Consider the following 27,085-nt stretch of genomic DNA (forward strand, 5'->3'; position numbering starts at 1 on the left):
TGACACGTCTCGGCGGAGTCTTGATGGACACTTGGAAAGGGGCGGGGCTCAGTGGGCACGGCTGAGGGCGGGAACTTGGGGGGTTTATGGGTCTTCGGAGGGGGCGGGGCTCGGCGGCGGGGGCGGAGCGAAGACCGTGGCTCGTGGCGCTCGCGCGGTGAGTGACGGGCGGGCTCGGGGGGGTCTCGAGTCCCCCACGCCCCCCCCCCCAATCCCGGCTGAGGGGTCCCATGGCCGCCCCCCCCCTCCCCTCAGGCCAGGAGCTGGCACCTCAGGCTGGGGCCGCCGGGAGCCCCGAGGGGATGGACAGCCCTGGGACGTGAGGGTGGAGGTGCGGGGCGAGCTCGGTGTGGGGCGAGCTCGGTGTGGGTGCCGGCAGCGCTCCCCGCGCTCCGCGGGAGGCGCCCAGGCCGGCCCTGCGGTTCCCAAGGTGACAGCGGGCCCGAGCTGCCCTTGCCGTGAGGGAGCCGTGACCTGCCGGGCTCCGGGCTGAGCCGCAGGGCCCGCAGGGCTCTGCTGAGGCCCCTGGGGGTCCCTGGGGCTCGGGCGGGAGGGCTGGGGACCCCCGGGCGCTGCTGTGCTCCAGGTTCGCTGTGTCTGGGGTACCCAAGGGCAGCAGCCATGCGCTGCGTTCTTAACATCCCAATAGCTCCTTGCGTGGATAAATGTCTGAGCCGCCCCTCTGAAGCAGTTTCCCACGTTTTTCTCGTACCTTGAAGAATACACCTTCTTGTTGGTTTGCTTAATGAATTTTTTGTAGCGTGTTCTGGTTTTCTTGTGTCGTTTTCTCCCTCTTGGAGAGCTGATAGCTCTATGTGCTTTGTGAGACCGGCTGGCTTTAATTTCACCTTAGGTCCAAGTGATGTTGAAATGCAGAAGAACAATGTGCAGGAGGTCAGAATGGCAATTAGGGCTGATATTTCCTGGCTTTGGGTGTTTGCTGGCACTGGTTGGAAGTTTGTACTGTCAGTTACTGACTGGATGTTTGAGTCTGAGCAGGAAGTTGCCAGGTCTGTTGTGGAGCTGAGTTTGCAGTAATTCAGGCGTTTATTGCAATGATTGAGATATCAATGATTCCACTTCTAAAGGAAGAAGATAAAGGATATTGTTAAGTAGGGTATTGTTACTCCTTTTATATTGCAGAATATGTGATGAATTTAGAATGAAACCTGAAAAGGGTCAGAATCTTATTTCTGTTAAAGAAAACCAAAAACCAAACCCACAATAATTTGGTGTAAATTCCCAGTGGGAGGAGATTGTTCCGACCTTGGTAAAGCAAGTGGGCATGAATTTCCTTCCAATGGGAAATGTACTCCCTTGGATGAAGAGAGTTTGTTGCTTTGGCTCCTGTATTTCTATCTGGCTGGTTGTTAATGTAGTTTTGTTTTTTAAGTGGTGAAGACCCATGTGGCTGAGTCCTGGTGTGGCACTTCAACTGAGGTTTTTTAGGCACAGGTATCACAGAATCCCCTGAGCTGGGAGGGACCCCAAGGATCATCAAATCCAGCCCCTGTCCCTGCCCAGCCCCCCCAGCAACCCCAGCCTGGGCATCCCTGGCAGCGCTGCCCAAAGGCTCCTGGAGCTCTGGCAGCCTCGGGGCCGTGCCCATTCCCTGGGGAGCCTGGGCAGTGCCAGCACCCTCTGGGGGAAGAGCCTTGCCCTGAGCTCCAGCCTGAGCTGCCCTGGGTCATTCCCTCAGGACAGAGCAGAGCCTGGAGCTGCCCCTCGGGAGGAGCTGCAACCCCTGGTGAGTTCTGACCTCAGTTTCCTCTTCAGGATGAACAATCCCAGTGTCCTCAGCTGCTCCTGGTGTGGCCCTTTCAGACCCTTCACCATCTTCCTAGCCCAATGTTATACCTGTGTATTTCTCCTGATTTTTTTCACTGGGATTCAGCACTGGCCAGTTTTAATGCCATTGTGGGGAAGAGGCTGTAGCAGCACAACCTGCAACACTCAGCAAGCATCACATCTTAGCCACTTGTTCTTTTTTAATTTATGCTTTGTTTTAGTCATCATTTGTATTTGAGTGTGCAGTGGGCTTGTGGTTCCACACAGTTCCCACAGGCAGAGGCCAATTCTTCCTGTTTGTGCTCGAACTCCAAGCTCCACAATGCTTACTAGTCCTGCTTTTTGTGCCCAGGTGGATGAAACACTCCTCACAAGTGTTTATTAAGTTGATTTTTCAGTCTGTTTGATCTTAACTTGGCTCTGCTTGAGCCTGAGGTCAGTAAAGCTTTTGCAGGATTTTTCATGAGTAACAATATGGGATCTTATAGGGTAAGTTAGCATTGAAGTTAATGATCCCAAATCCTGTCATTTGTGATGTAATGTTTCCTGAGGCTTTCACCAGGCTTTGGACTCTGCATTATTTTTTTCCCATCCTTCATTAAAAAGGGGGCAGTGGGAATAATGTGTGAATGTTGCTGTGTAAATGAAGCTTGGTTTTGTAACTCAGGATTTGTTGGTGAAGCTGTGACTGCTCTGCTGTACAATACAAAATTAAAGTGATGTTTTTTGCTACAAACACAAAAATTGTTGCATTAAGCAGGATTTTGCTTCTTTTGTTCTTCTCCCCCCCAAAACAAGGTACTGAAAATATAAGAACTGGTGGGAATTGCAAGCTCCCACACAACTTTGGGTTGAGAACGGAGGAATTTTGTATAACCACTTCCTACTCAGATTTGGCTGCTTTTCATATCAGATTTCTCATCTAGGCCAGGTTGTTAACTAAGCTGAGAATTAGGATAATTTCTGCCAGTAGAGAGGAGGAATTAAATCACCTTTCCAAGCACTTTTGCATGTTTGCTTTTTTATTTTAAAGGTATCATCCCTAGCACTGACTCTGACTTGCAGTGGTACAAGGACAAGGTTTGTGGGTTTGGTTTTTTTGGTTTTTTGTTTGGGAAAGAGGTTTGGGGGGATTTTCACTTCACTTTTCCCTTTGCAATGTAACTTCAAGATTTGGATTAGTGAGACCCTGTATCCCTGAACAAAAGCTTAATGCCTGAGAAGGGAGGGCATTGAGAATAATCTTTGCCAGTTTTTACATTACAAGCCAATGACAAAATCTACCATGTTCACAGGGTGGTGAGTTTTGTGCAGGGCCCTGAGGAGTTTCCTTTCAGCTGGCTTGTTTTCCAGTCAGGCATCAGATCCAAGAGAAGACAGAACTTTTTGTTCTTTAAACTAAAATCAACTATTTTCTCCTTTCCTCCTTGTTTCTCTATTTGCTATGAAGACCCCTCTACCCAACAGAAAGCTGCCATGGCTCTGCAGGGCTGCCTTCCCTGCTCTGGCCTGAAGGTCACCTGAAAGTTAGCAGGAGCCTGCAGCAGAATTTTGGGAAGTTGAGCTGAAGCACATTGCCAGCATCAACTTCTTTCTCCACAGGTCTGCCAGAAATCACTGGGAGTCTTGGCAATTTTTCCTTAGGGAAGGATGAAAAAGACTCAATCTAGTTTATCTTGTTTTTCTCTGGGAAATCCAATCTTAGTTAATCTGCTCCATTGCATTTTGTTTCAATCTAATTTTCTGGAAATGTTCCCAATCAGGTCCTGGAGAACACGATGCCAGTGGTTTTTTCATTAACCTTTTTTTCATCTGAAAGCTGGAATCTGCTAATGCAGAGAATAATGGGACTAGTTATTGTAAACAAATTAAACTCCTATTTTGCTGTACTTTCTAAAGCCTTTCATTGGTGGTCCTGGAATTAGATTTTCCTGGTTTAGAAGCCAATCTAGAAGTGGGAGGTTGTGATGAAATAGCTTCTTTTTAGTTTTCCTTTTTTATTTCCCAGTTTTTAACATCATTTCCCATAGTCTTTTCTTCCCTGTGCTATCAGTTCATATCTACAAGGGTCTCCAGCTGGTTTCCAGTGGCACTTCAGCAACTGTGACTGCAGCCAGAACAATGGCTTTGCTTCCTGCTCTTTTCCTCTCTGTGGATATAATCTTAGAAAAATCTCATATTTGCTGTATCACAGATGTAAACAGCATTTACCATCTACTAAAAAGGTTGTACAAGCATGTAATCTTTTCCCTTTATCTAAGGGACTAGAGCAGTCCATGGTAGCTCTAGAGCACTGGCCAAATGCTCTAAGTGGTTGAGGCTCTTCTGTTCTCACTGCTTGCTCAACATGTCCTGCTGAGAATCCTGAGAGGTTGGCAGAAAACTGGGAGCAGAGTGGAGGTGTTCTGGCATGGAACTCACAGTGAGTGCCCCAAGCTCTCCTGAGGCTGTGGAAGACCCACTTCACTTCCATAAAGGCTCTTTTCCCACACTTACTCATTAGTTATCACGGAGTCAGATCTCGCTCTCTGATGAAGGTGCAGGAGCTTGGAATATGAGCTTTGTGATATATTTAGCTGATCTTCTGGCTAACCAGGATAAGGGGAACCCTGGCAGTCTTGGCTGGTTTTTTTGCCTAAGCACTGCATCTGCTGGGGGAAGGAGTGCCTGGCAGATGCACTTTCAGACTTGTTTCACATTGGAGAGAATATAATTGGCCTTGGCTCTGTAGGATTAAGAAGTGCTTTGAGGCCACCTGTGAGATGCAGTGCTCATCCTGAGCTAATGGTGTGAGCAGACTGGCTGGCCTGCTCCAGAGGGCTGGGAAAAGCAGCTCCTGGGAAGGGATACAGCTCCAGCCTCCTCAGGGAGAGCTCATCCCTGTGACCCAGCTGCTCCTTGCCTGCTGTCTCTAAGGGGTGGCTGCACTGTGCTGGGACAGTGGCAGCAGCTCCTGTCACCCTGGCTGGGCTCTGCCAGAGGCTGGGCTGGGAGCAGGGATCCCATCACTCACTGGCTTCCCCATTAACTTCCCTGCCCCAAAAGCTTTCTACTAAAGGGGCTCAGGCAGCTCACTGGCACAGCTGCACTGCATTTTCAAGCTTGCCTCTTTTACTTGGGAAGGAGAAACACAAACGTGGAGCAGACTCAAAGCCAGTGCTCCCAGTGGCGCCATCCCAGCTCACTCTCCTGCAGCCTGGGGAAGTCACTGCAGTGCTGCCTTCAGTGTGGCTCCATGGGAGGGCATTTCCAATGGGTAAAGCAACCCTTGTACATCAGAGTGGTAAGGGAAGGGGAGCACAAGCTCCAGAGGAACACACCCAGCCTCGGGATGCAGTGCAAGTGAAATGCAGCCAGTGTTGCAGTCTGGATTTCTTGGATCCTGTGTTTGTCTGAGCTCCTGGACTAATGGATTTGACAAGAGACTGAGTCATGATTTCTGGGTTCACTGCCAGGTGAGTTTTATACAAATCAAGTTACCACTGGCTTTGGTGCCCTTCATTAACTTGGGATAAGACATTATCTCAAGAGGATACTAAACTTTAGTGTTTAAGGTGGTGTCATGTGAGGCTGAAGTGTGCTGGAGGAGCACATTATAGATCCTGTAAGGCTGGAACCTGAACAGCTGCAAACAAAGATAGTTGGGAGTTTCACAGCTGCCCTCATGTTCCTGTTACAGGCTTAGTTATACTTGTAAAGCCATTTTTGTGCTCTTTTCATAAAAGGCACAGAGCAGTGTCTGTGGGATATCCTGTATGGGAGGTAAAGCCTAATACACTTGATTCTGATTATTTTGCTTCTAGCTTAAAAAACCTCTTGGCAGCAGCCTGACTTTTCTTAATTTTCTGAATTCCTCAAGTAAAGCCCTCCAGGACATCACAACAGCAGGATCATGTGCACTGCTTGTCAGTTGATCCCATTTTGTGTAACTCTTGCTTGAAACCACAGCCCCCACCACGAGGCCCCTTGTATTGCAGGCCACTGCACAGCTGTTCTTGCACTTTTTCTGCTTTGTCCCTTTTGTTTTTCATAGCAGTTGTTGGCCCAGCTTTCCAAGCAGAGGGGTCCCAGAGCCAGTGACCCTGACAAGGTTTGTCCTCTACAAAAACTGTTGAAGAATTTCTGCACAATTGATTATTTATTTGCCTTGTTGGTTTTTTCTCACTTTGCAATGCTCCTAAAAACTGGCTGATAGCTTTGAAAACATCATATTTCTTCATGATGGGGCAAACAGAGTCACAGGGTGACTTGGGATAGGAGGGACCCTAAAGCTCATCCTGTCCCACCCCTGCCATGGCAGGGACACCTCCCACTGTCCCAGGTGCTCCCAGCCCTGTCCAGCCTGGCCTTGGGCACTGCCAGGGATCCAGGGGCAGCCCCAGCTGCTCTGGGCACCTGTGCCAGGGCCTGCCCACCCTCCCAGGGAAGGATTTCTTCCTAATATCTTATCTAAACCTGCTCTCTCTCAGTTTGAGTACTAAAATACTTAAATACTAAAATAAACTAAGCTTGCTTTGTTGCAATATCCAGAAGCAAGCAAACCACTAATTTATCTGATAGAGACTTGAATGTTTGAAATGTGTTTTGGTTAATTAATGTGTTGGAAAGTAATCTCTGCAATGGACTTAATCAGAGAGTTCTAAAATCTCTTTGCATTTGTGCCAAGATCTCGTGAGGGAGACTCAGGAGCTGCTTCTGTGGATCTCTGTGTGAGCATCCCAGTGCTTGCTCTGGTCCTAAGCTAATCTGAGCAGTAGTTAATGATTAGCCTTTGATAGAGATAATGATGTGCTTGTCAGCATTATGTGAGGGTTGAGAAACTTTGATCACTCTCAGACTTGTTGCCTCTCTGGAGAAAAAGGCTCTGCTGGAGTTGGTAGATGGAAAACCTGTCTCTGGAAGAGTAAGTACTCAGCATTTTTTAGCTCTGAATCATTTCTGCTTTGGATTAGCAGCTTTGTGGCTGTCCAGGGGTTTGAAAATGATGAAAAAGCCAGCATTTGAAGCTCTTTCCCAGAGTGGTGTTTTGTCACTCATAGAAAAATTGTTGATGGCTTTTGTTCTGGCTTTCCATGCCCTACAGTCGTGGCTCTTCCTGTCAGAAGAGTGTCACGAGGCCAAGGCCCTTCCAAAGATAAGTTCCTTTCCAGAGAATTGAGTGGATTGCTCTTTTCCTCTTCTTGATACTGGAGATCTTCTACCTTGCTGAGATTGTATTTTCAGTGACTCAGTAATTTCAATAAAGCTTCCAATAGTTCAGTTGCATTTTCAAAGGGAGAATGCTCTGTTCTATGGATTTGGGCTATGAATTTTTTCTCTGAACTCTTACAAGTATTTGCATTACTGCCTGGAAGCTGTTTATACATCACTGTGCCATCCACTTGCTGTTTGCCAAGATCATGGATCAAGAGTAGGAAGGTGCCTCTGGTGATGGATTATTTGGCCTTAACCATCTGCCAAAACACAGGTTGACTTCCTGGGCTTAATTAAAAACCCACTGGAATGGATTTTGCTGCCTGTGACCTGAGTTCTACCTTGCATTTTGCTCAGGAGCAGCTTGAGGCTTCTCAAAACAACTGTTGGAGGCACAAAAGAATTTGATTCTTGGTTGTGGTAGACCAGGTTCTTGTGTCGAGGGACACTCATGGATGGTGCTGCAAAATGCAATGAACACACATCCGTTTTTCCTCTGCAAGAAAAGGTTTTTTCTAAAAGAGCTCTTAGGTCTTTGGTCAAAGCCTGCATTTCAAAGGTGCCCCTGACAGGAGCTGGAAATCCCAGGGTGTCCCAGTAGGAGCTGACATCAACACGTGGCTGTGGAGGAAAGGTTTGACACAGGCTGGAACGTGGCAGCTCCAGGCAAGGGGAATGGTTGAGTGGCCACCTTAAAACGCTGTGTTGCACATGGACATGCTTCTGAGGGTAATTACAGACCAACAACTGCTTCAGTATGAAAAGAAAGGAGTGAAAGGGAATTGCTCTGCAAGGACACTCTCCCATGTGGTGGAAGGTAATGTGTGTGTGGCTGTGCTGGACATGGAAAAACGTGTGTGAATTGTTTAAACCAGTATGTGTCATATCATGTGTGTGGAATGGCCTCCTAAAAATTAACCAGGAGTTCTGGAGTGTGGTTTTCTTGTTATTCAGATTGTCAAAACACCTGAACGTCGGTTCGGAACTTGTACAAGTGTTGTCTTTTCTGGGCTAAGTCTGATTATAATGTTGAAGAGCAGCCAGAGAGGGAAAATTACCTGTGTGAAAATGGGCAAGTAGGGTAAGATCTGGGTATCTCCAGTGAATCACCTGTGCTGGACTCCCTTTTATGAGGCCTCTAATAAACCAGTGCCGTCCATTTATTACCCTCAGGTTCAGTTTTACCTGCATGGGACAAAGGTATTTATGCTGTTGCAAGATAACATCTGTAAAGAGGCAATAACAGATAACATCTGTAATCTGTAACTGACCTGGGGGTGCTGGTCCACAGCTGACTGACCATGAGCCAGCAGAGTGCCCAGGTGGCCAAGGAGGCCAATGGCTCCTGGCCTGGGTCAGGAATGCTGTGGCCAGCAGGAGCAGGGAGGTCCTTGTGCCCCTGTGCTCAGCACTGGTGAGGGCACACCCTGAGTGCTGTGCCCAGCTCTGGCCCCTCAGGTTGGGAAGGAAGTTGAGATGAGAGCATCCAGAGGGGGCAACGAGGCTGGAGAGGGGCTGGGAACACAAACCCTGTGAGGAAGCCCTGAGGGAGCTGGGGGTGCTCAGCCTGGAGCTAAGGAGACTCAGGGCTGCCCTCATCACTCTCACAGCTTCTGAAAGGTGCCTGTGCTCAGCTGGGGCTGGGCTCTTTCTCCAGCAGCACTGACACAACCAGAGCACACAGCCTCGAGCTGTGCCAAGGGAAATTCAGGTTGGGTGTCAGGAAGAAGTTTTTTACAGAAGGAGTGATAAAGTTCTGGAATGGCTGCCCAGGGAGGTGGTGGAGTCCCCATCCCTGGGGGTGTTTAACAAAGCCTGGATGTGGCACTGGGTGCCAGGGTTGAGTTGAGGGGTTGGGGCTGGGTTGGACTCAATGATCTTGAAGGTCTCTTCCAACCCTGTGATTCTTTGTGTGATTTCTGTGTGTGATCCTTCACCTGTATTAAAGGCCCACTAATGCACTTCTAGGACACATTGAATTACTTTTGGCTCTGAGGAAACTTGTGCTTCCTTTCTTGGGAATGCACTTTTGGGCTCTGATTTCATTTTGTGTCTCCTGAGATTATTTTACAGTTTCACAGGGTTTAAGGCTCAAAGACACCATAAAATCAATCTGGCCAGAGCTGTTTATGCTGTGTAACCTGGTGTGTCCTTCCCACTCCAGCCAACCATGGAGCAATGGTTTGTCAGGATTACCTTGCAAGTAGTTCTCTGTCTTGCATCCTGACATGTTTGTCATTCCTTGGAGATGGAGTGCTTCTGCATGTGGCCACTGAACAGCCACAAACAATAATCTGTGTCCTTACTCTGTGGACAGACACATTTTTGTGGGAGACAGGCTCCTTTTCATAGGTACAAGTGGTGCAGAAGGTGTTGAGTGTGCAGGAATCTGATGCTGAATTAGTGGGCATGATAAAGAACCTTGTATGAAAATGGGGAGGGTTTTTTTTTTTTTTTTTTGGGTTTTTTTTTTTTATTTGGAGAGAAAACTTCTCCCTTCATTTAAAAAGTGCCTGTTATAGGTAGAGGAATACAAGCTAGAAACTGTTCTTGATTAGGGCATATGAAATAGGAAGTGAAATTCTCTGCTAGGCTTGGTTTTTCTAAGGAAGCAGAAGTTGTCTAATCTTACAGAACACACGTCTTGCAAGATGGGGTTCCAAATATTAATATATTTTTATATTAAAGAGTTTTTGAAGAGTATCACAAGGCTCAGGACTGTCCCATTTGTTCTCAGCAGGATGGTTCCTGCTCTCTGGCCATATGGATCACATCTCCCTGGTCACCATTCCTGTGTTTGGTTGTGTAACATCTGAGCAAAAACCACCACTGAGGATAAGGGAGCATCTGTTTATTCAGGAATTATGTAATCTTGGAAAATATGGGTCACATAGCCCTGCTTTTCTGTCTCCACTTCCTGGTGCTGTCCTGTGTCTCCTCCCTGCTCAGGGTCCTTGGCTGTCCTCAGCTGAGGAGTGAGTGCTGAGAGTTTTTAGCAGGAGGTTCCCAGGTGCCTCCTGACTGAGCCCCACCCACCCTCCTGCTCCTGCATCTCAGCTCTCAGTCCCCTGGCCTTTGAGCCATTCTGCCTTATCTCTGCCTAAGCTTCCTCCCTTCCTGCCAGATTTCTCCTCCCTGGGTGCTGAATCCTGGGGATTTGTGACCTGGCTTTGTGTTGCTGTGTTCTGTGTCATGCCCCTGATGATGTGGGGAAGGGAGGTGAAGCTCTGGTGCTGTGGCCTGCTGGTCTGCAGAGCTGGGCTGACAGCTTCAGAAGGCTCTGAAGTGCTTCTGTAGACGCCTCCTGGGGATTGCCTTTGATGGAAACTTGTCAGTTCTAGCTCTGAATTCATGTGGCCTTGGCTATAAGGAATTTTGGTGTTTGCCATGCCTTCTGTCCTGGATGTTTGGTAAAGAAATTGTAATGTGGTGTAGCAGTTTGTTTGGGCTAAAATGTAACACCACAATGTGGCATCCTGTGTCAGTTTTGGTATCTCTGGTGCTGTGCTGTTCTCTGCAGATGACACAATCACAAGTCAGCTGTGGTACAGCATCTCCTCTGCTTTGGCAGCTGTGGGGATGGCAGTCCCTCCTCAGCTCTTGCATGTCCTGAGGTGCCTCAATTCTGCCACTTTCCAGAAGTGTCTGTGCTCTTGTGTGCCAGAAAGGGGGACAGCTGCCTCATCCACCCAGACAGAAAGGGGAACAAAGGACAGCATGGGGCAAATCAGGGATCCAAAAGGCTGGTGGTGGAGGAAATGAAAATGGGGTGGAAAACCACTGTCCATGTACAGAATGGAAGAAATTGTGCTCTTGGGGGGCTTGAGCAGGACAAGGCACTCCTGGTGCAGAATGGATGTGCTCTGGCTTTGACATCCCACTGGACATTGGTGTCCTTGCTGGTTTTGCCCAGAGGGCAGAGCTGGCTGGGGGCTGTTCTCTTGGAGCAGTAACATGGAAAAGGGGGAAGTTTTGTGGCAGAAGAACAGGGAAACTGAAGGATGTAAGAGATGCCAGTCACCTTTTAATTGTCACCTTGTCACTATTCCTCTTCAGTGCCTGCTGATGTAGCAGTTCTCCTTTATGAATACAATCTTGATTGGCATTTATTGGCAATAAAAGCAACTTGTGGTTGACATGTCTGTTCCTGGCCCTCTGCTCTGGGTCAGTGCACAGGTGACTCCAGGCCAGGTGAGCTCTGCTTTCTTCCCTGAGCTCCCCTTTGGATTTGCTTGGTTTGTTATAGTCCCTGGCTGGGGTTCTTCAAGACAGCCAAGGCTGGAATGTACTCTGATCCTTGGAAAGTGTCCCACTGGGGACTTGAGGCTAATTTGGGTTCATGCAGGTTGAAAGCATTTGTGTTTTATCAGAATGGGAGCAGGTTGTTGCTGAAAACTTCAGGTCATGGCGTTCTTGACATCAGCTTCTCCAAAATGATTTTGCTGTGCCCTGCCTGGCTGTCCCTTGTGTGGATAAGAGTCCCTTGTGTGGATAAGTGTCCTCAGCCTTGTGACAGCCTCCAGCATCTGTCTGGCACCCAGAACTCCCTCCCTTGAGCCAGGCTTCTGTGGCAGATGTGCCCTGAGCAACATCTGTCAAACACACTGTTTTGCAAACCCGCACCCCGTGGCATTCACAGCAGCTGCCAGAGCCAATCCCAGTGGAATTCCTGGTGTCATGTCCTTCCTTCTGTTGTGCATTGGGCAGGGCAGGGAGCATTTGCAGAGGCATGGGAATGATCCAGTCACGTGTGCCCAGTGCTGGACTCTGAGCCCCAAGCCTGCTGTGCACCTTCCAAAGCACTGTCACCACAGCAGTGGGCAAGGAGCTGTGCTGCTGGGTGCTGCCCCATGTCCTGCCAAGAGTGGGGTGCCTGGGGAGCCACCTGCACATGGGGACCCCAAGATTTGGCCCAACAGTTGGAGGCACGGATCAGTTTGAGATTGCAGCGCTTCTTTCAAAGGAAAACGTTCGCTGGGATGTGTGGGAATGTGTGAGATTCCTGTGAAGATGAGGGCAGTTTCTACCCCTGCATTGCTGGATTTGGGAGGGACAGACTGAGGTGTGACAGTGCTGGTTCTGTCACCTCTTGCTGAAGATCCCTTGTGGAAGGAATCTCAGCTGTGCTGCCAAGGCAGGGGTTGAGGGGTGGCCAGCACAAGCAGAGGGGTGTTGTAGGGTAGGGTAGGATAGAAGAGGAGTAGGAATAGGATAGGAATGTTAAGTTAGAAGGTACCTTCAGTAATCATCTGGTGTAACTGCCTGGTCTCAGCTCGATGGAGACAGTAGAGGATCACTCTTGGATCTCCATGCAAAGCTCTGTGTGCATTCCAGGTGTTTGCTCCTGGGCTGGGTCAGACTTCTCTGCAGAAATGAGTCTACAGCCAGGAGGGGGTTGGCAAGGACTCCTCAGTTTTGCCACCTTCTCACGAGGATCCTTTGAGTGCTTTGCTGTCTCCTGCAGTTTCTGTATGGCTGAGGAGGATGCTTGACCACAGGGGAGGCTCAGCCTGACTCCCCATTATTTTGTCACCTTTACACAGCTCTTGCCAGCATTTCTCAGCCTTTCCTGTGATGTTACCATGCTTAGAGTCTGAGGTTTTGTGCTCTGCAGGGTTGTTTTCAGCTGCCTTTCACTCCACTGGGCCTGTGGTCAACGACATGGTGTGTGCTTCACTTAATGAAGTTCAGTATATTGTCCTGTAAAGAACAATCTGTCCTGGGTTATTTTTTCTTCTTGTTCAAAGATTACAGATTTCCTGAGGCGTCTGCAGAAGCTGGGAGATTAGGAATGACCATCCCCTTCTAGCAAAGCCTCTAAAAGAGGGTGATCAGACAGGTTTGCTATGAAAACAAACTCCATCAAAGGGCCATTATTGTAGCCATGCTGAGAGGAAAAGCTCTGGCCTCTCCTCAAGTAATGGGGGTTGTGCTGAGTGGCTGTGACCAGCTTTGCTGTAGTTGTACAGCTGAGGAATGCTTTGATTCAAAGCAGAGGACAGGACTTTAAAGATTGAACATATGCTGATACTTCTTCATCTTGTTTTAATCTTCATTTTAATTAAACATTAATTGATGCATATAACTGCATCAAGCTGCCAAATGATGTGGTGCAGCTTCAGGAAGCTTGTGTGATCCAGCATCCCAACTGGAATCCACAGTGTGAAACTGGAGCACTGCTTGGGGTTTTTGCCATGTCTGTGGGTGCTGTGTGATGGCTCCATATGGAAGGGGCAGCCTGAGCCTTGGGGACACAGCAACCTGCTAAAGAGGGGGACAAACATATTGGTACAAGAAACACAAGGATTTGGTAAGATTTGGTAAGAATAAAATAAGCAAATGATGGCAGCAGGAGGCCTGGGGATGGGTGTTTGGAGGAGCAGGAGCTGCAGGCTGGGATTGGTGGCCCCAGCCCTGAGATCTGCCTGTGCTGCAGAGAGCCTGAGCTCAACTCTGGCTTGAAGCATCACCCCCAGACCTCCCTGGGTGGCTGATGTGGGTTTGCTTCATTATCCTCCCACATCCTGCCTGTGGGGGTTGTCAGGATCACCTTAATAAGGGTGTGTCTCAGCCTGGGCCAATCCCATCAGTTGTGGGCATGGCTCATGGACTGCAGAGTGGTTTTGATGTGCCAGAACTTTGTCATTATCTCCAGCATCCACAACAGTGCTGTAATGGTTCCAGCTGGGATCCTCAGCGGAGGTGATGGCAGAGGATCAGATCTGTGTGGATTTCTTCCCTCACAAAACATGAAAGCCCTGCCCATCGTTTGAAAAGCCCATTCTTTGCCTGTGCTGGGAGAGCTGGGCTCTGGGTGCTCCCAGCTTGGCTGCCTGTCCCTGCTGACTGCTTCCATCCTGGCATTCCTTCCACAGAGGCTGCCCAGGCATTGTCTCCTTTTGAACCTGAACACAAGATGTTGTCTGCAGCCCTGCTCAGCTCTTTTTTTGCCCATTATTCCCCACTCCCTGCACTGCAGCCTCTGGCATCTCTGGCTGGACATTCTCCAGAGTGTCTGTCATCCTTCAGAAGTTCTGAGACCTGTGGGTGGGAACAGCTCAGTCTGCTCTCAGGTAGACAGGGAGAATGTGCCCTGTGTCACACTGTGGGTTCCTGCTTGGCTCTGCTGATCCAGTTTGAATCTAGCAAGCTTCCATGACCAGGGACAAGCCCCAGGAAATCCAAATTTGTACAGCCTCACCCTCAGTGTGTATTGGAGCTCCTGAGCTGTGCCCTTCTCTTTCCCTTTATTCTATAAAGGGAATAAAAATTATTTATTCTATTTATTTATTCTATATATTATATTAATTATATAATATATATTATATTTATTATATTATATAATATATGTGTATAATATATTATAATCTATTATATTGTTCTATTGATTTATTCTATTTATTATATAAACCCCTTCTGGTGTGTTGAGCTTTTGTGAAGCCTTAAACTTCTGGAAGAAGCTTTAGGATGAGACTCCAAGGTGGTGAGGCAGTACCAGGGCAAGCCACAGTTCTGCTGTGAGCTCACAAACATTCCTTGAGTTCTTAATATAGCTCTAAGAGCTCCTTCTTCAGGAATTGTGCAAGGGAAAAACAGAGGTGTGCAATTAAATGTGCTGGGCACAGCACAGTCCCTCCCTGTGTCTCAGTGCCAGCCTGGGGTTGCTGGAGCTGCTTGGGAGAGTTCCAGGGAGAATTTTCACACTGGGAAACAGCAGTGTATCTGTAACACGTGTTCTGCTGCATTACTGAAGAATGTGGTGTTTATTCCCTGTGTCTTTAAAGTGTGTCCTTACAGCTTGGCCCAGGGGCCCTGGCCACAGCATGAGCAGGTGGAATTGGAGTGTCCCTCAGCTGTGCCTTTAAGCAGCTCTGGAGCTCTCCCTGGCAGCCTGGAAGAATCACAGGTCCACCCATTTGGAAAGGAAGCAGTTAAAGTGGAAAAGTTTGCCAGGAAATTGAATAAACTAAAAGCAGTGCTTAGGTCTCCTGATGAGGAGCTCAGTGCAGCCCACAGGCAGTGAACAGAGCTGCAGTGTCTGCAGGCTGCTGCTTCCCTCCCACTCCATTGGCAGCACTGCTAAACAGAAAAGGGATTGGGCTTGGGACCACGAGCTGGGAGCCAGTGGAGCTGGGTGTGCCAGCAGCACTGCTGTAAGTAGAGCAACTCCTGGGTGCCTTTTCCATTCCTCCTGTGCTTTTTCTGTAGCATTCCTTTGTGTCATGCAGCACTGAGCCATATGGGATCATGTAAGCAACAGGTCTTTGCTTTTCCAGCTTGCTATTTTTAATCATTTTCCCTTGGCTTTCTCTCAGGAACTTTGCTTTTAATTCTTAGTAAATATTGCCAAGTGTTTCTCACTTGTTCAGAAGAGAGGGAGCTCCTGACCTGTTCTTGCTATCAGAAGTGTTGGTGGAGAGGCTTTGGGTATGAATCATTCCAGCTGTTCTAGAGGAGTCAGGAGGGTTCTGAGCAGGAGCCAGTCCTGTGCTGGCCACTGCAGCAGCACCCTCTCTGTGGGACAAATAACTGCTCTAAAGGAGACTGCAGACAGGGTTTTTAAGGCTCTGGTCCTTTTGGGCAGAGCCAGTGGAATTTTTTTTCTTGGGTTTTCTGAACTGGTTTGGGAAAGGTGAGGCACTGTTTAGAAGGGAAGAGTTGATGCTGTAATGGGCATTGATTTAGGGCTCCAGTGTTAATCCTCTGGACTTCTGATTTGGAAAGGGGCTTCATTCCCTTTGGGGCTTTAAGGGAGATCTGTTTGACACTGAGCTGATTGTAAAGTACTTCCTGGGAGCTTGCTAGATCCTTCCCATAGTGTGTCCTGTTCCTGCATGTCCCGTGTTTCTGCATTGGAAGGTGCATTTTCCTTGGGGTTTGCCCAGGAAAAACTGTGATTTGCTATGAAGCTGCAGGACTCTGGATGAACACAGCAGAAGGAATAGACTGGGGAGCTGTGGGAGGGAGTTATGTGTAATGGCAGTGATCTTTGGCTGAGATCTGCTTGAAAGGACTGCTCTGGCTTTGGCATCTCATCTGATCCAGCACCTTTACCTGCACTCGTGTGTGCCCTGGCACCTCCTGCCTGTCCTCCCTTCTCTGTGGCTCCTGGTGTGTGTGAGGTGAGGCAGCAGTGGTTGGGTGTTGGTTGGGGTGAGGTGAGTCCTGGTGCTGGCAGTTTGCTGCTGCCAGATCCTGCTCACCTGTGCTGAGGCAGCCTGGCCTGCAGAGCTGCCACAGTGGCACTGCAGGGCTGGGACAGAAACCTCAGAGTGAGCAGGGCCTGCCTGGGCTCCTGCTTAAAGAAAGAGAAGTCCTGTGAGGAACTCTTGAGTTGCAGTTTTCCTTCAGAATCTGAGGGGTTGTGAAATGGAGGCTGTGGCTTCTCTCACCTGGGGTAACAGCACTGAGAGGGAAAGAAAGAAGCCCTGGAGGAGAATTTCCTCATTCCTGTCTCCTATTCCACCCTGTTTGTTTTCTCAGGCAGTAGGTTACTGCAGAGCACAAAAATCACTCTGTGTGTGTCCCTTGTGGTAGGTACACCCTGGGATCTGTCCCCTTCAGGTGTTCAGAGTATCTGAGCCTGATGCAGCCAGGGGCTGTGGCAGGTTCCTCTCCATGGCTCCATGCTCAGGAATCTGCTCCAGTGCCTCTCCCTCTCAGGGCAAACATATGGAGCAGGCAGCAGCCAGAGATCAATCACTCATTCAGGCAGAAATACCTGCTGAAAGGCTGGCTTTGTACAAGGCTAAGCCTATTTAAAGAATTTACAATAATAGAAACTTGTGGGGGGTGGATTTTTTTCCCTTCAGGTATGGAGTCAGCCTTGTTAAAGCACCACCTTCTTGTGACACACAGAGCTCCACATCTGTCAGCTTGTTTCTTAGGAGCTGTGCAAACCAGCCAGGGATTTGCAGCTTGGAATATTACACACCCATTAACCTATTGCTGCTGCTGCCCTATATATTGTTTTTTACCTTGAGACTTAGGTGGAGATCTCCCAAGCTGTAAATCAGAGTCTGCTTCTCCACTGGAACTGATTTCTTTTTAAACAGAAATTTATTCACTGTTACCTTCAGTGACACAAAACACAGCTGAAGTGGCTCAGGTGAGGTTATTTCCTCTTAAGCTACTTAATACCCCATCCTCTCAGGATCTCATAAAATGTCCTTCAGTGTTGGGTGACTGCAGCAAGGGCTTGGATCTGGTGTTGGAGCACTGGGATGGCAGAGTGGGAAGGAGATACCTGGGTGAGGGTCAAGCTTGCCCTTTGTAACCTGTACCAAGGCCTGCCCAGGCCCAGGCAGCCACTCCTGACCGTTTTCTTTGTTCCTGCAGAGTAAATATCCTGAAACACAAACACTGTTTCTCCCTTTCTGCAGACAAATGATGATTAGTGAGAAGAAAAGGAGTGGAAGGCTCTACACAGCCCAGCCACGAAGGCAGTTTTACCTGGTAACCAGCCAGGGCCTCTGTGGAGCATTTTGGAACCTGCTGAGCTTGGCAGGAATGTGAAATCCTAAAAGGAATAAATAATCATTGGACAGAAGCTGGTGAGGATGTTGTATTCAGAGGAAAAGCAATGGATCAGTCAACTGAGAGAAGAGGGAGGAGACAGGGACAGCTCTAAACTCTGCTCCCTGTGACAGGGACAGGAGCCAGGGCACGGCTGGGGCTGGGCCAGGGCAGCTCAGGCTGAGCTCAGGGCAAGGTTCTTCCCCCAGAGGGTGCTGGCACTGCCCAGGCTCCCCAGGGAATGGGCACAGCCCCGAGGCTGCCAGAGCTCCAGGAGCCTTTGGGCAGCGCTGCCAGGGATGCCCAGGCTGGGGTTGCTGGGACAGGGGCTGGGCTGGGGGATCCTGGTGGGTCCCTCCAGCTCAGGATATTCCATGGTTCTGTGATTCCAGGAGATTTTGGCTGCAGGAGAGGGGAAGTTCTTGTGTTACGTCTTTCCTCTCCCAGGACATTTTCCTTTGATCCTCAGGGTAAAGAACTCGGGCCATTCTTCTTCCTTCCCTGATGCAAAAGACAATTTGAAGTTTGTGTGTTTTGGCAGAGGATCCTTTTCCCAAGTGTTTTGGGACTGCAGTTCTAGAGCCAGAACATTTCAGCTCTTGAACAGGATAATCTTCCAAGCTGTGCCATATGGAAATGACACTGGGCATTCTGCATTGGTGTTCCATGGGCATTCCATTCCCTTGGTGAAGTTTTTCTGTCTCAGCTGAGCTACTGCTTGAATTGTTCTCTCTCCTATTTATTTCCATGTGAACGTTTTTCTGGTCTCAATATTTAAGCACAAATCAGGGACAAAGTGAGCTAAAAAATATTAGCAGAAATATGGACTAATATGGAAATAAGGAATTCATTGTGCTTTAGCCAGTGCCATTGGATTCCATGATTCCAAGTTACTGTCCAGGGGAGTATTGTGAGGTTGTCTGATGAAATAAGAGATGGGCTACAAACTTCTGCACAGAGATGGAGAACATACCTGAGCTGTGGGTACCTGGTGTCCCTTCTTGGTGCTTCCCTGCATTATTTAATTTCTGTGTTTGCAGGGTATTACTTCTGTTTTTCTCGACTTTTCTCGACTTTGTCCCCAGCACTGCTGACTTTGTTTCCTTACCGTCCCCAAATCTTTAATTTCTCTCATTGCTCACTTCAGTTTAACCCCAAAGCCCTTGGATGTCCCCTGTCATGGGGCTGCACTGGCACTACTGTTCTGTGACCTTGCACAGTGTCACTGTCACACACTGAGCCAGCTCCACCACCAGGTGCCTTTCAGGGCTTTATTTGCTACTTCCAGTTCAGAAAGCTCTTCTAGAGTCTCATTTCCTCTCTTCAATCTAAATATAGCCATGCCTACCTGTTCAAACACAGTGCTGCATTTTGGCTTAAAAAACTGAAAAAACAAACTTGTAAACTCTCCTGATGGTTTATGTGGAAGAAAGTCTGTATCTCATTTCTTTTTAAACTTTAATTTGATAAAGTGTCCAAGCTTTGCTTTTTATTTCCCTTGGTTTTACTTCCAGTAGGACAGATGCTGTGCTTTCAGGACTGACTGGTATTCCCAGGTTATTTTCCCTCCTGTTGCTGTTTGAACCTGATGATTTCATTTCCCACCAGCAATTGCCAGCCCAGGCAGTGCTGGGCCAGTGCAGCAGCCATGCCCACAGGTGACCAGAGAGGGTATTTTTATTTATTTTTTTTAGTGTGTCCAGACATCCCTGATTTGTGGTAACCAGATTAAGGATTGGGACTGGCAGCCTCTTGAGTGTTTCTCTCACTGTGGGTAATGTGATTACAGGGGAGATGTGGCAATGTAAAACTCATGGAAATGAAATTGGATTGCCTGTAGCTGTTGCAGACCTTTGCCTGACAGTAGGTCTTGTTCCAACTAACACAATTTCTGTGTTAAGCATGTTCCCAATAAAATGCTTAACTGTCAATTAAGAGAAATCCTGTAATCTGATACTTTAGTATATGCAATTTAAAGTGGTGCTTGTGATATTTTTGCCTCTTGCAAGACTGCTCTTGGGAAGGGGCTCTGTTTTTTTCCTCAAGTAGATAAGAAATGTTCCTTTATGCTGAGTACTTGCCCCAGGTGCCATCTCAATCAAGTTAGGGTGCAGAGGGACACACCTCCTCTGAAGTGTGCTGCTGTGTGCTCTCTGTAGCCAGAGCAGGACCATGAGCAAGCTCCAGGAGTTTTCCAGAAGCAGCAGTTCTCAGTGCCTTGGAATATTTTTCTCATGCAGCAGCAGTAGAGAAACCACATTCTGTTTAGAAAAGGGCTTCATTGTTAGTTTGTTTTCCAGGGTCCCACTTTTCTATGTGCCTTTCTGAATCTCTCAGTGCTCAAGATGTCTCACCACATGAACAGCTCCACGCTGCCAACCTCGCACCCTCCCGAGCACCAGCACCCCACCAGCACAGCCTCGGGACACGGGGGCCACGACATGATGATGATGGTAAGTGGGGAATTCACCAGAGAGCTCCTCCTTGTCTGTGCTTCAGAGTAACCTGTCCTCTTAAAGACTGTGCTCTGGAGAGCTGGAAATGAAGCTGAGCTTTGGAAGGCAGGAATTCATCCAGGTTCAACCCAGATCCCATGTGGGTGTTCTGGATGAAGGAGCGGCGTGAGGGATACAGAGCAGGAATGGATTTCACAATGGATTTCCTTTGGCAAAATTATCTTTTCTTGAAGAAAACCTTTCAAGCAGCCAGCCTGGTGTCTGCTCTGCAGCCAGCTAAGGGCAGAAATGCAAAGCAAGATTTTCCCTGCAGGAAACAGATGGATGGAGTTCTCCAGGCTGGCAGGGGGAGCCCCAGGCAGTCCTGAGAGAATTGCCCAGCAGTGTGAGGGGCTGTGCTGAGCTGTGCCCTTCCCTTCCCTCCTGAACCCTCAGAGCACACTCTGCTGGGGAGCACAGCAGTGCCAGGGCTCTTTGCCCTGTTGGCATTAAGGCTGCATTGGTCCAGCTGACTTTGATTGCAGCAGGTTCAGACTTGTGCATTCTGGCATCACTGAGGCTTTGCAGAGATCCTGGCCAGAGTTTCCATGGAGATGGCTGGAGGGTCAGTGTTTGTGTGTAGCCAGTTCTAGGAACTTTTCCAGCATTTTCTCCTTTTCCTAAATACTTTTGGAGTGAGTTTCAGATTATTAAAACATGTCTGTTTATGATGAAATTTCAAAAGGAGGGGAGAGAGGGCACATTTCTATTTCATATGAGAGTTCTCAGGAGTGGATTTTGCAAACCATCAGTTGGAGTTTGTTTGCCAGCTCTGTGCCTGAGGAGAGAGCCAAGAATCTCTGCTTCTATTTCTATTGCAAGCAGTGTCAGAGCAGGAGAGGAGAGCACCAGAACAGCCTTGGTGGGCATGGCCCACGTGGAGCTCTCAGTCCAGCACTGCCACTGCTCTCCTTGTGAAGCTCTTCCCATCATCTCAGCTCAGTTTTGGCATCCCTGGGCCATTACTTTCCATGTAAATATAATTTCTTTACAAATGTTAAGTGTTCACTGGATAGTTACAGGACCCTGCCCTGCCCTGCAGCTGAAAACTGTGAGTAATTGCACCAGATTTTGAATTCATATTGCAAATAAATCTGTCAGGGAAGGGAGTTCATAGGTGGAGCATCTTAGATAACAGACTGAGCACATTTAATGTGTGTTTTCCCAATCCTCACTGGTACCAAGTTACAGGCTCAGGTTCACCTGAAGTTCTTTGATTTATGTGGGTTTTGTTTTAAATGTAAATATGTTCAATTCATTGAAGAGATGAAAGTACTCTCTAAAAGGTATTTTCGAGTAAATTCTGCTCTGGGGAAAATGAGCTGATTCTTATAGATGCTGAAATGAATCATAATTCTGAGCTTCAGCAAATAACCTTAATTAAACAATGAGGGAAGTTCAAAGAGAAGTTCCTCTTGCTTGGTCAGGACTTCCCATGTGAAAACCCTGTGTGCAGCTGTGCCCAAGACATGCCCAGCTGTTTTTACCTAGTTTGTATCACCTCCAGCTGGCCTGGGGATCTTTGCTGTTTGCCCTTCCCACAGCATTCACTGTGCAGGCTCAGGAGCCCTTATTTTCACCCAGGGGCAGCTGTGAACTGCTTTAGCTCCTTGTGTAGCTGTGTTTAGGCCTCTGTTTGCCACAGGATATTGGGAATTCCATAGGGAGACAACAACTGGCACAGTGCAGGAGGGGACCAGAGGACTCACCTGTGCAACCCTTACCTGTATCATCCAGACAAGGTCCAAGTGGGGAGGGGAAAGTGCCCTGCAACCCAATTCCTAGGGGATGGGGAGCCAAGGAGGAGCTCCATGGAGACATCCCTAGTCCCTGACCACTGCTGATGCTGGGGAAGAAGGAGCTCCAAAGGCAAGGAGAAGGCACTTCCCTGGAGTCCTGTGGAGGACAGGGCCTCCTGCCCAGGGCTGCCTGAGGAGCTGGGGACTGGAGCCTGGAGCATCTCATCCCTGTCTCACTTGTGTGTGTTACACCAGATCTGCTGCAGAGTTTCTTGGAGTTTAGGTGGTGACCAAACAAACAGATCTGAGTTCTTGTTCTGATACAACCCCCATTGCCACACCTTGCTGTGACCTCCTTAGGATGAGCTCTTCAGGCTCATCTTGGTGTTCTTTGTGTTTTGGGCAGGCCATGACTTTCCACTTCAGCTGTGAGAATGTGCCATTGCTGTTCTCTGGACTTACAATCAATTCTCCTGGAGGTTAGTAACACTGTCTTGTGCAGTCCAAACAAAAGGTTTGCAGTTGGTGTTTCAGGATCCATGTTTCAGGAATTACTTTGTTACTTGTGCTAAAAATCTGTGGACATGCTGTGTTGAATCTGGTTTAAATGGCATCTGTGGGGTGAAAGAAAAATGGAGATACTTGTAGAGTTCAAGAATTTGGTTTTATTAGCAAAAGTGATTGCTGCTTTTGCTTTATAGGTGGAATTGCAGGGAGTGTCTGGATGAAATTCCCATTTCCCACCTGTCTGTGCATGCACACAGAGCCTGGCCGTGGCCTGTGCAGCACAGTGGGGTTCAATCCCCCAGTGACTCTGCTGACATTCTCTTGCCCAGAGACAATGGTGTTTCCTCTCTTGTCAGAAATGGCTGGTGCTTTTGTGGCTGTCTTCTTCCTGGCCATGTTTTATGAAGGCCTGAAGATCGCCCGGGAGTGTCTGCTCCGGAAATCCCAAGTCAGCATCCGCTACAACTCCATGCCAGTGCCCGGCCCCAATGGCACCATCCTGATGGAGACACACAAAACCGTGGGGTAAGGACTGCACTTCCTTCTTAAGCCAACTCTGCAGCTGGAACTGGCACAGAAGGAACTTGGTGCAGCCAGTTTTGACCTCTGGAGAGTGTCCTGGCTCCAGACTGGGATGCTGCGTGGCACTGGAGGATGGGGGACACCTGGGCACCCTCGAGGATGGGGGCAAAAGGAGGAAAGCAGCAAGGAGCCAGATGGGCTTGGGGTTTTTGTAATGAACACATTTGGGGGAGTTCTGAGGAACAGAGTTTGGATGTTACATCCAGTGACCCTGACAGAAAACACTCAGGGTCCTTTTATTGACAGGTAGTCAAGGCCTGTGTGCAGAACAGGAGCCAGTCAGCTTTTGAATGGGGGGGGAGGTAAAAGAAGCTTGGCAAAGTCTGTTTCTCAGCTAAAAGTTGTGTCCTCCCTGCAAGCTGCATGCTTGTTTTGCTCTGTGAGCAAAACCACAGCTCCAGGTGCCAGGAGTCCCTGCCCAGGCTGGTGTCACCTTCTGTGCCACCCCACGCCCTCCTTGCTGTCCTGGCCCTTTCTCTTTGGGGATGTGCATTTCCCACCTGATCCATTTGCTGACTTGTTTGGGTTTGTGTTCCCAGGCAGCAGATGCTGAGCTTGCCCCACCTGCTGCAGACTGTGCTGCACATCATCCAGGTGGTGGTCAGCTACTTCCTCATGCTGATCTTCATGACCTACAACGGGTACCTGTGCATCGCCGTGGCCGCGGGAGCGGGCACCGGGTACTTCTTCTTCAGCTGGAAGAAGGCAGTGGTGGTGGACATCACAGAGCACTGCCACTAGCACTGGGGGTGCCACAGGCCTCTCCACCCCTCTGCTCCCTGCCAGTGCAGCCACCCGAGGACTGGAGCATTCCTAAGCTGCCAAGAGAATCATGATAAAGAAAATCAACTGGAGTTCACTACAGGTTCCTGGAGGGGTGCAGGGATGTGAGGAGCTGGGACACGCTGCTCCCCTTGACTCCTGAGAGTCCATGGCAGCCATTCTTGGCCAGGATTTGCTTTATTCTTAGATTATGCTGTGATTGAAGTTAGTTGGCTGACAGAACTGTAGAAATTATTTTAAAAGGAAAACAAAACTATTTTATTTTTAAATTGTAAATGCTCATCAGTGAGGGTTTAATGAACAGTAGGAAAAGATCAGTTGCCAATAATGTGTGAATGGCTGTTTTAATTTTGATTTTTTTTTCAATGTGTACATAATGCCAGGGGAGGAGATTGCCCTGGCATTGTGGTTTTTGGGGCCAATGACACCTTTTGCTGTAGGACTCAGCCTCAGAGGAAGATTTGGTGCTGCACATCAGACATGCTCAGGTGTGTCCTGGCAAGGGAGGAACTTTGACCCAAGGATGAGCTGTGTGCTTCAGGGATTGAATGAAATTGCCTTCCAAGCCCACCAGAGATGATTGATGAGTGTTGTTAATCTGATGTATCCAGCAGCTTTACTCAGCCTCCAGGGAGAACACCTGAATTGGGCTGCTTTCCCTTGCCAATTATGGAACAGATAATGGTTCTGTATTTACAGGGCAGAAAGATTCCCAATAAACCATTGAACCCACAGGTACTTCATATGGAGCTGCCCTGGATTGAACTAGAACTAAGCTTTGGGTTACTAGAACTGGTTCTGTAAATGAGGCAAGAGCTAAATAATGATTTCAGGACACTAAAGTTAAAATGGCTGGAGGGTATTCCTAGCTGGAGGTGAAGAGGGAAAACAACCACATTCCTGTAAAGGAGAGATTTGGGGAAGAGGAGAAGGAAGATACAGGACTACAGCAGCCTTCAGTGTCTTCTCAGGTGACATTTGGAGCAGCGTGGGCTAATCAAAAAGTACTCCTGACCCAGATGGCTCCTCTTTGTCTTGATAATCACAGTGTGCCCATGCTGGAGGTGCAGGTTCTCTCTGCAGTGGGGGACAGTGAAGAGCTCAGTCAGTGCTGTGGGCTGTGCCCAGTGCCCAGGCAGGACAGGCTGTGAGGGGCAGAACCACCCTCCTGCCTGGCTGATGCCAGGCCAGGCTTGGGGAGCAGCCCTGGTTTAGCACCTGGATGTTAAAAAGCTTGTGCAGAGCTGGAGGAGGTGGTGCAAAGCTGGGGTCTTCTCTCTACCCAGATTGCCCAGTTTGTGCCTGTAACTGGCCGGAAGGGAAGACAGTGGGAATTTGGGAAAGGCACTGAGAACAGGCAGCACTTTCAGACTGGGGCTGGTGTCTGGGACAGCCCATGAGAACAGAGAATCCTGCTGGGATGGAGCCTCTGGGCACACTCAGGAAGGGTTTTTTCCCCTGAAGATGCTGCTGGTGACTTGTGGCAGCAGCTGTGTGAGGAAAGCTGATCTTTGGAATGAGATATTTTAGCCCCTGAGCCTTGGAGGGTGAGGCCATCCCTGTGTGCCTGGGTGCTCCATGGTGCTGGTGCTGCTGTCCCTGTCCCCCCTCCCACCCTCTGTAAGGAAATCCACAACTGCTGCTACCAGGGCTTGAATTGCACCTCCTGAAAGCCCTCCTGGGCTGATGCCAAGTGTTTATTTGGACATCTTGTTTTCTCTGGACAGTGCAACTAGAGAATAAAAGGAACTGAGTTAAAAGCAGGCTTAGGTTCCTATGTAGCTGCTTTCTGTAGCAAATTCACGTCTGGGTGAGAGAGGCAAAGTTACTTTCATGGAAAAGTTCTAGCCACCTCCTGCTGAGAGACAGGAAAAGTGCTAAAGTGCTTCCTTCCCCAGTCTGATCTTTGAAGGGAGTTCTGTCTGTGACAGAACCTCCTGGTGCCCTCTCTGCACCTGTCACAAAGGTAAAACTTTGCTGTGCCCTCCAGGCAATCATGGGAGGGGAAACCTCACCCTCCCCACCCCTGGAGAGCTGGAGGAATGTGAGTGTTGGACAGAGAAAATGGACAATCCCTTCCACTCCTGCTGGAACTGAGAGGAAATCTGAGTGTTTGTCAGAACTGGAGCTGTTAAAAGCTGGAGATGGTGGTTGATGTGGGAGGTTTGCACCCCTGAAGGAGCTCAGGGTGACACTGCCACTGCTGCCATTGGTTTTTCTGGAAGGGGGTGGAATTGTTGCCATCACAATGACAGGCTGGAGTGAGGAGTGGCTGTGTGGTGGCACTGTCACCTCATATACCTCTTGCTGTGTCTTTCTTTGGAACAGAAGCTCCTTGGCCTGATCTTGCTGTCACCTTTTAGCCACTTTTCTGTGTATCCAAGTGGCCAGACTTGAATTCTCTGAGGGATGGCTTGGAGATCAGGCTGTGGCTCATCAGTGTCAGTCTGGTTCTTGTTAAGCTTTTCTGCCTCGTTCTGTTTGTACCACCTGTGCCCCTGGAATTGTTTCCCCCCAGAATGAGCTTCTCTTCTGCCCGTGCTGTCCCCAGAGAGGGCACAGAGCTTTCTGCAGCATGCCCAGGGAGGGGACACTGCCCTGGCAGGGCTCACCTGGGCACGAGGCTCTCAGGTGCCCCAGCTGCTCCCACAGCCTGCACGAGGGAGGTTTGGGCACCCTGGGCTGCCCAGGGAAGGTGACAGGGAGGTGGCTGAGGAGAGCAGGTGAGGCTGTGTCCCCTGTGTGAGGCTGTGTCCCCTCTGCTCCGAGCTCCTGGGGCACAGCTGGGGAAGGGCTGCTCCTCCTGCCATGGCTGTGCTCTCCCCAGTTCACTGTGACAATCCAGAGCAGCCGCCCCTGTCCCAGGCTCCCCCTGCCACCAGCACGGTGTGTTCTCAGCCAGGTCACTGCGTGCTGTGGCAGAGCCCGAGCCTGAGCAAAGCCTGAGCTCCCTCTGGCGGGATCGGCAGCTCTGGGGCAGCCCCAGCCCCTCTGCTGAGTTCAGAGTTGTCCTGGTAGCACGGGAGGGCTCCAAGGATGACCCACGTGTCATGCTCGGGTGTCTGTCCTGCTCGGGGGTGACACCCTGTGCCTGTCTCTGTGCCCTGCACACGCTGTGCCTCCGCAATGTCACCGAGGAGGGAGCTCAGAGCAGCCGGGCCCTGTCCCTCAGAGGGCTTTTGTTGCTTTTCTTTGAGTGCCTTTTGAGTTTGTCTGGAGCCAGTCCCACCCAATCCAGCAGGATTTCTAGTTTTGTTTACAGTGGACTGTCAGTTTTGTTTTTATTCTTGCTCTTTGTGGCAGTAACTTGTCTGATGTTACTGTGAATATCAAGAATCTCCTGTACATAATTAACCAATAAAATAGATTGCATTTTACTCTGGTGGGGCTGTGTTTTGGGAACAGTCCTCGGTGCAACCCTCGGAGGGAGCAGCAGGGCCCAGTGTTCCTGTTCAGGTGCTGTGGGGTGGGTGAGGAGCAGCA

The 27,085-nt window shown here is 49.1% G+C and overlaps 1 protein-coding gene across 3 annotated transcripts; it reads left to right on the forward strand.

Annotated features, from left to right (window-relative positions):
* Positions 1-105: 105 nt before the first annotated feature.
* SLC31A1 (solute carrier family 31 member 1) lies at positions 106-26,979 on the forward strand. 3 transcript variants are annotated; one of them, XM_071453637.1, is made up of 5 exons: positions 106-157; positions 19,797-19,949; positions 22,137-22,209; positions 22,594-22,762; positions 23,359-26,979. In XM_071453637.1, the coding sequence occupies exons 2-5, from the start codon at positions 19,842-19,844 to the stop codon at positions 23,558-23,560; spliced, it is 552 nt and encodes a 183-aa protein (XP_071309738.1). In that variant the 5' UTR covers positions 106-157; positions 19,797-19,841; the 3' UTR covers positions 23,561-26,979. The 3 variants fall into 3 exon arrangements, with proteins under 3 accessions (XP_071309738.1, XP_071309737.1, XP_071309739.1); XM_071453636.1 differs by lacking the exon at positions 106-157 and adding an exon at positions 14,518-15,134; XM_071453638.1 differs by lacking the exon at positions 106-157 and adding an exon at positions 15,137-15,230.
* Positions 26,980-27,085: the final 106 nt, after the last annotated feature.

Source organism: Agelaius tricolor, unplaced genomic scaffold (assembly GCF_023055355.1).
Source record: "Agelaius tricolor isolate 1412-34295 unplaced genomic scaffold, bAgeTri1.0.p SCAF_37, whole genome shotgun sequence".
In the NCBI taxonomy this organism is placed as follows: Eukaryota; Metazoa; Chordata; class Aves; order Passeriformes; family Icteridae; genus Agelaius; species Agelaius tricolor.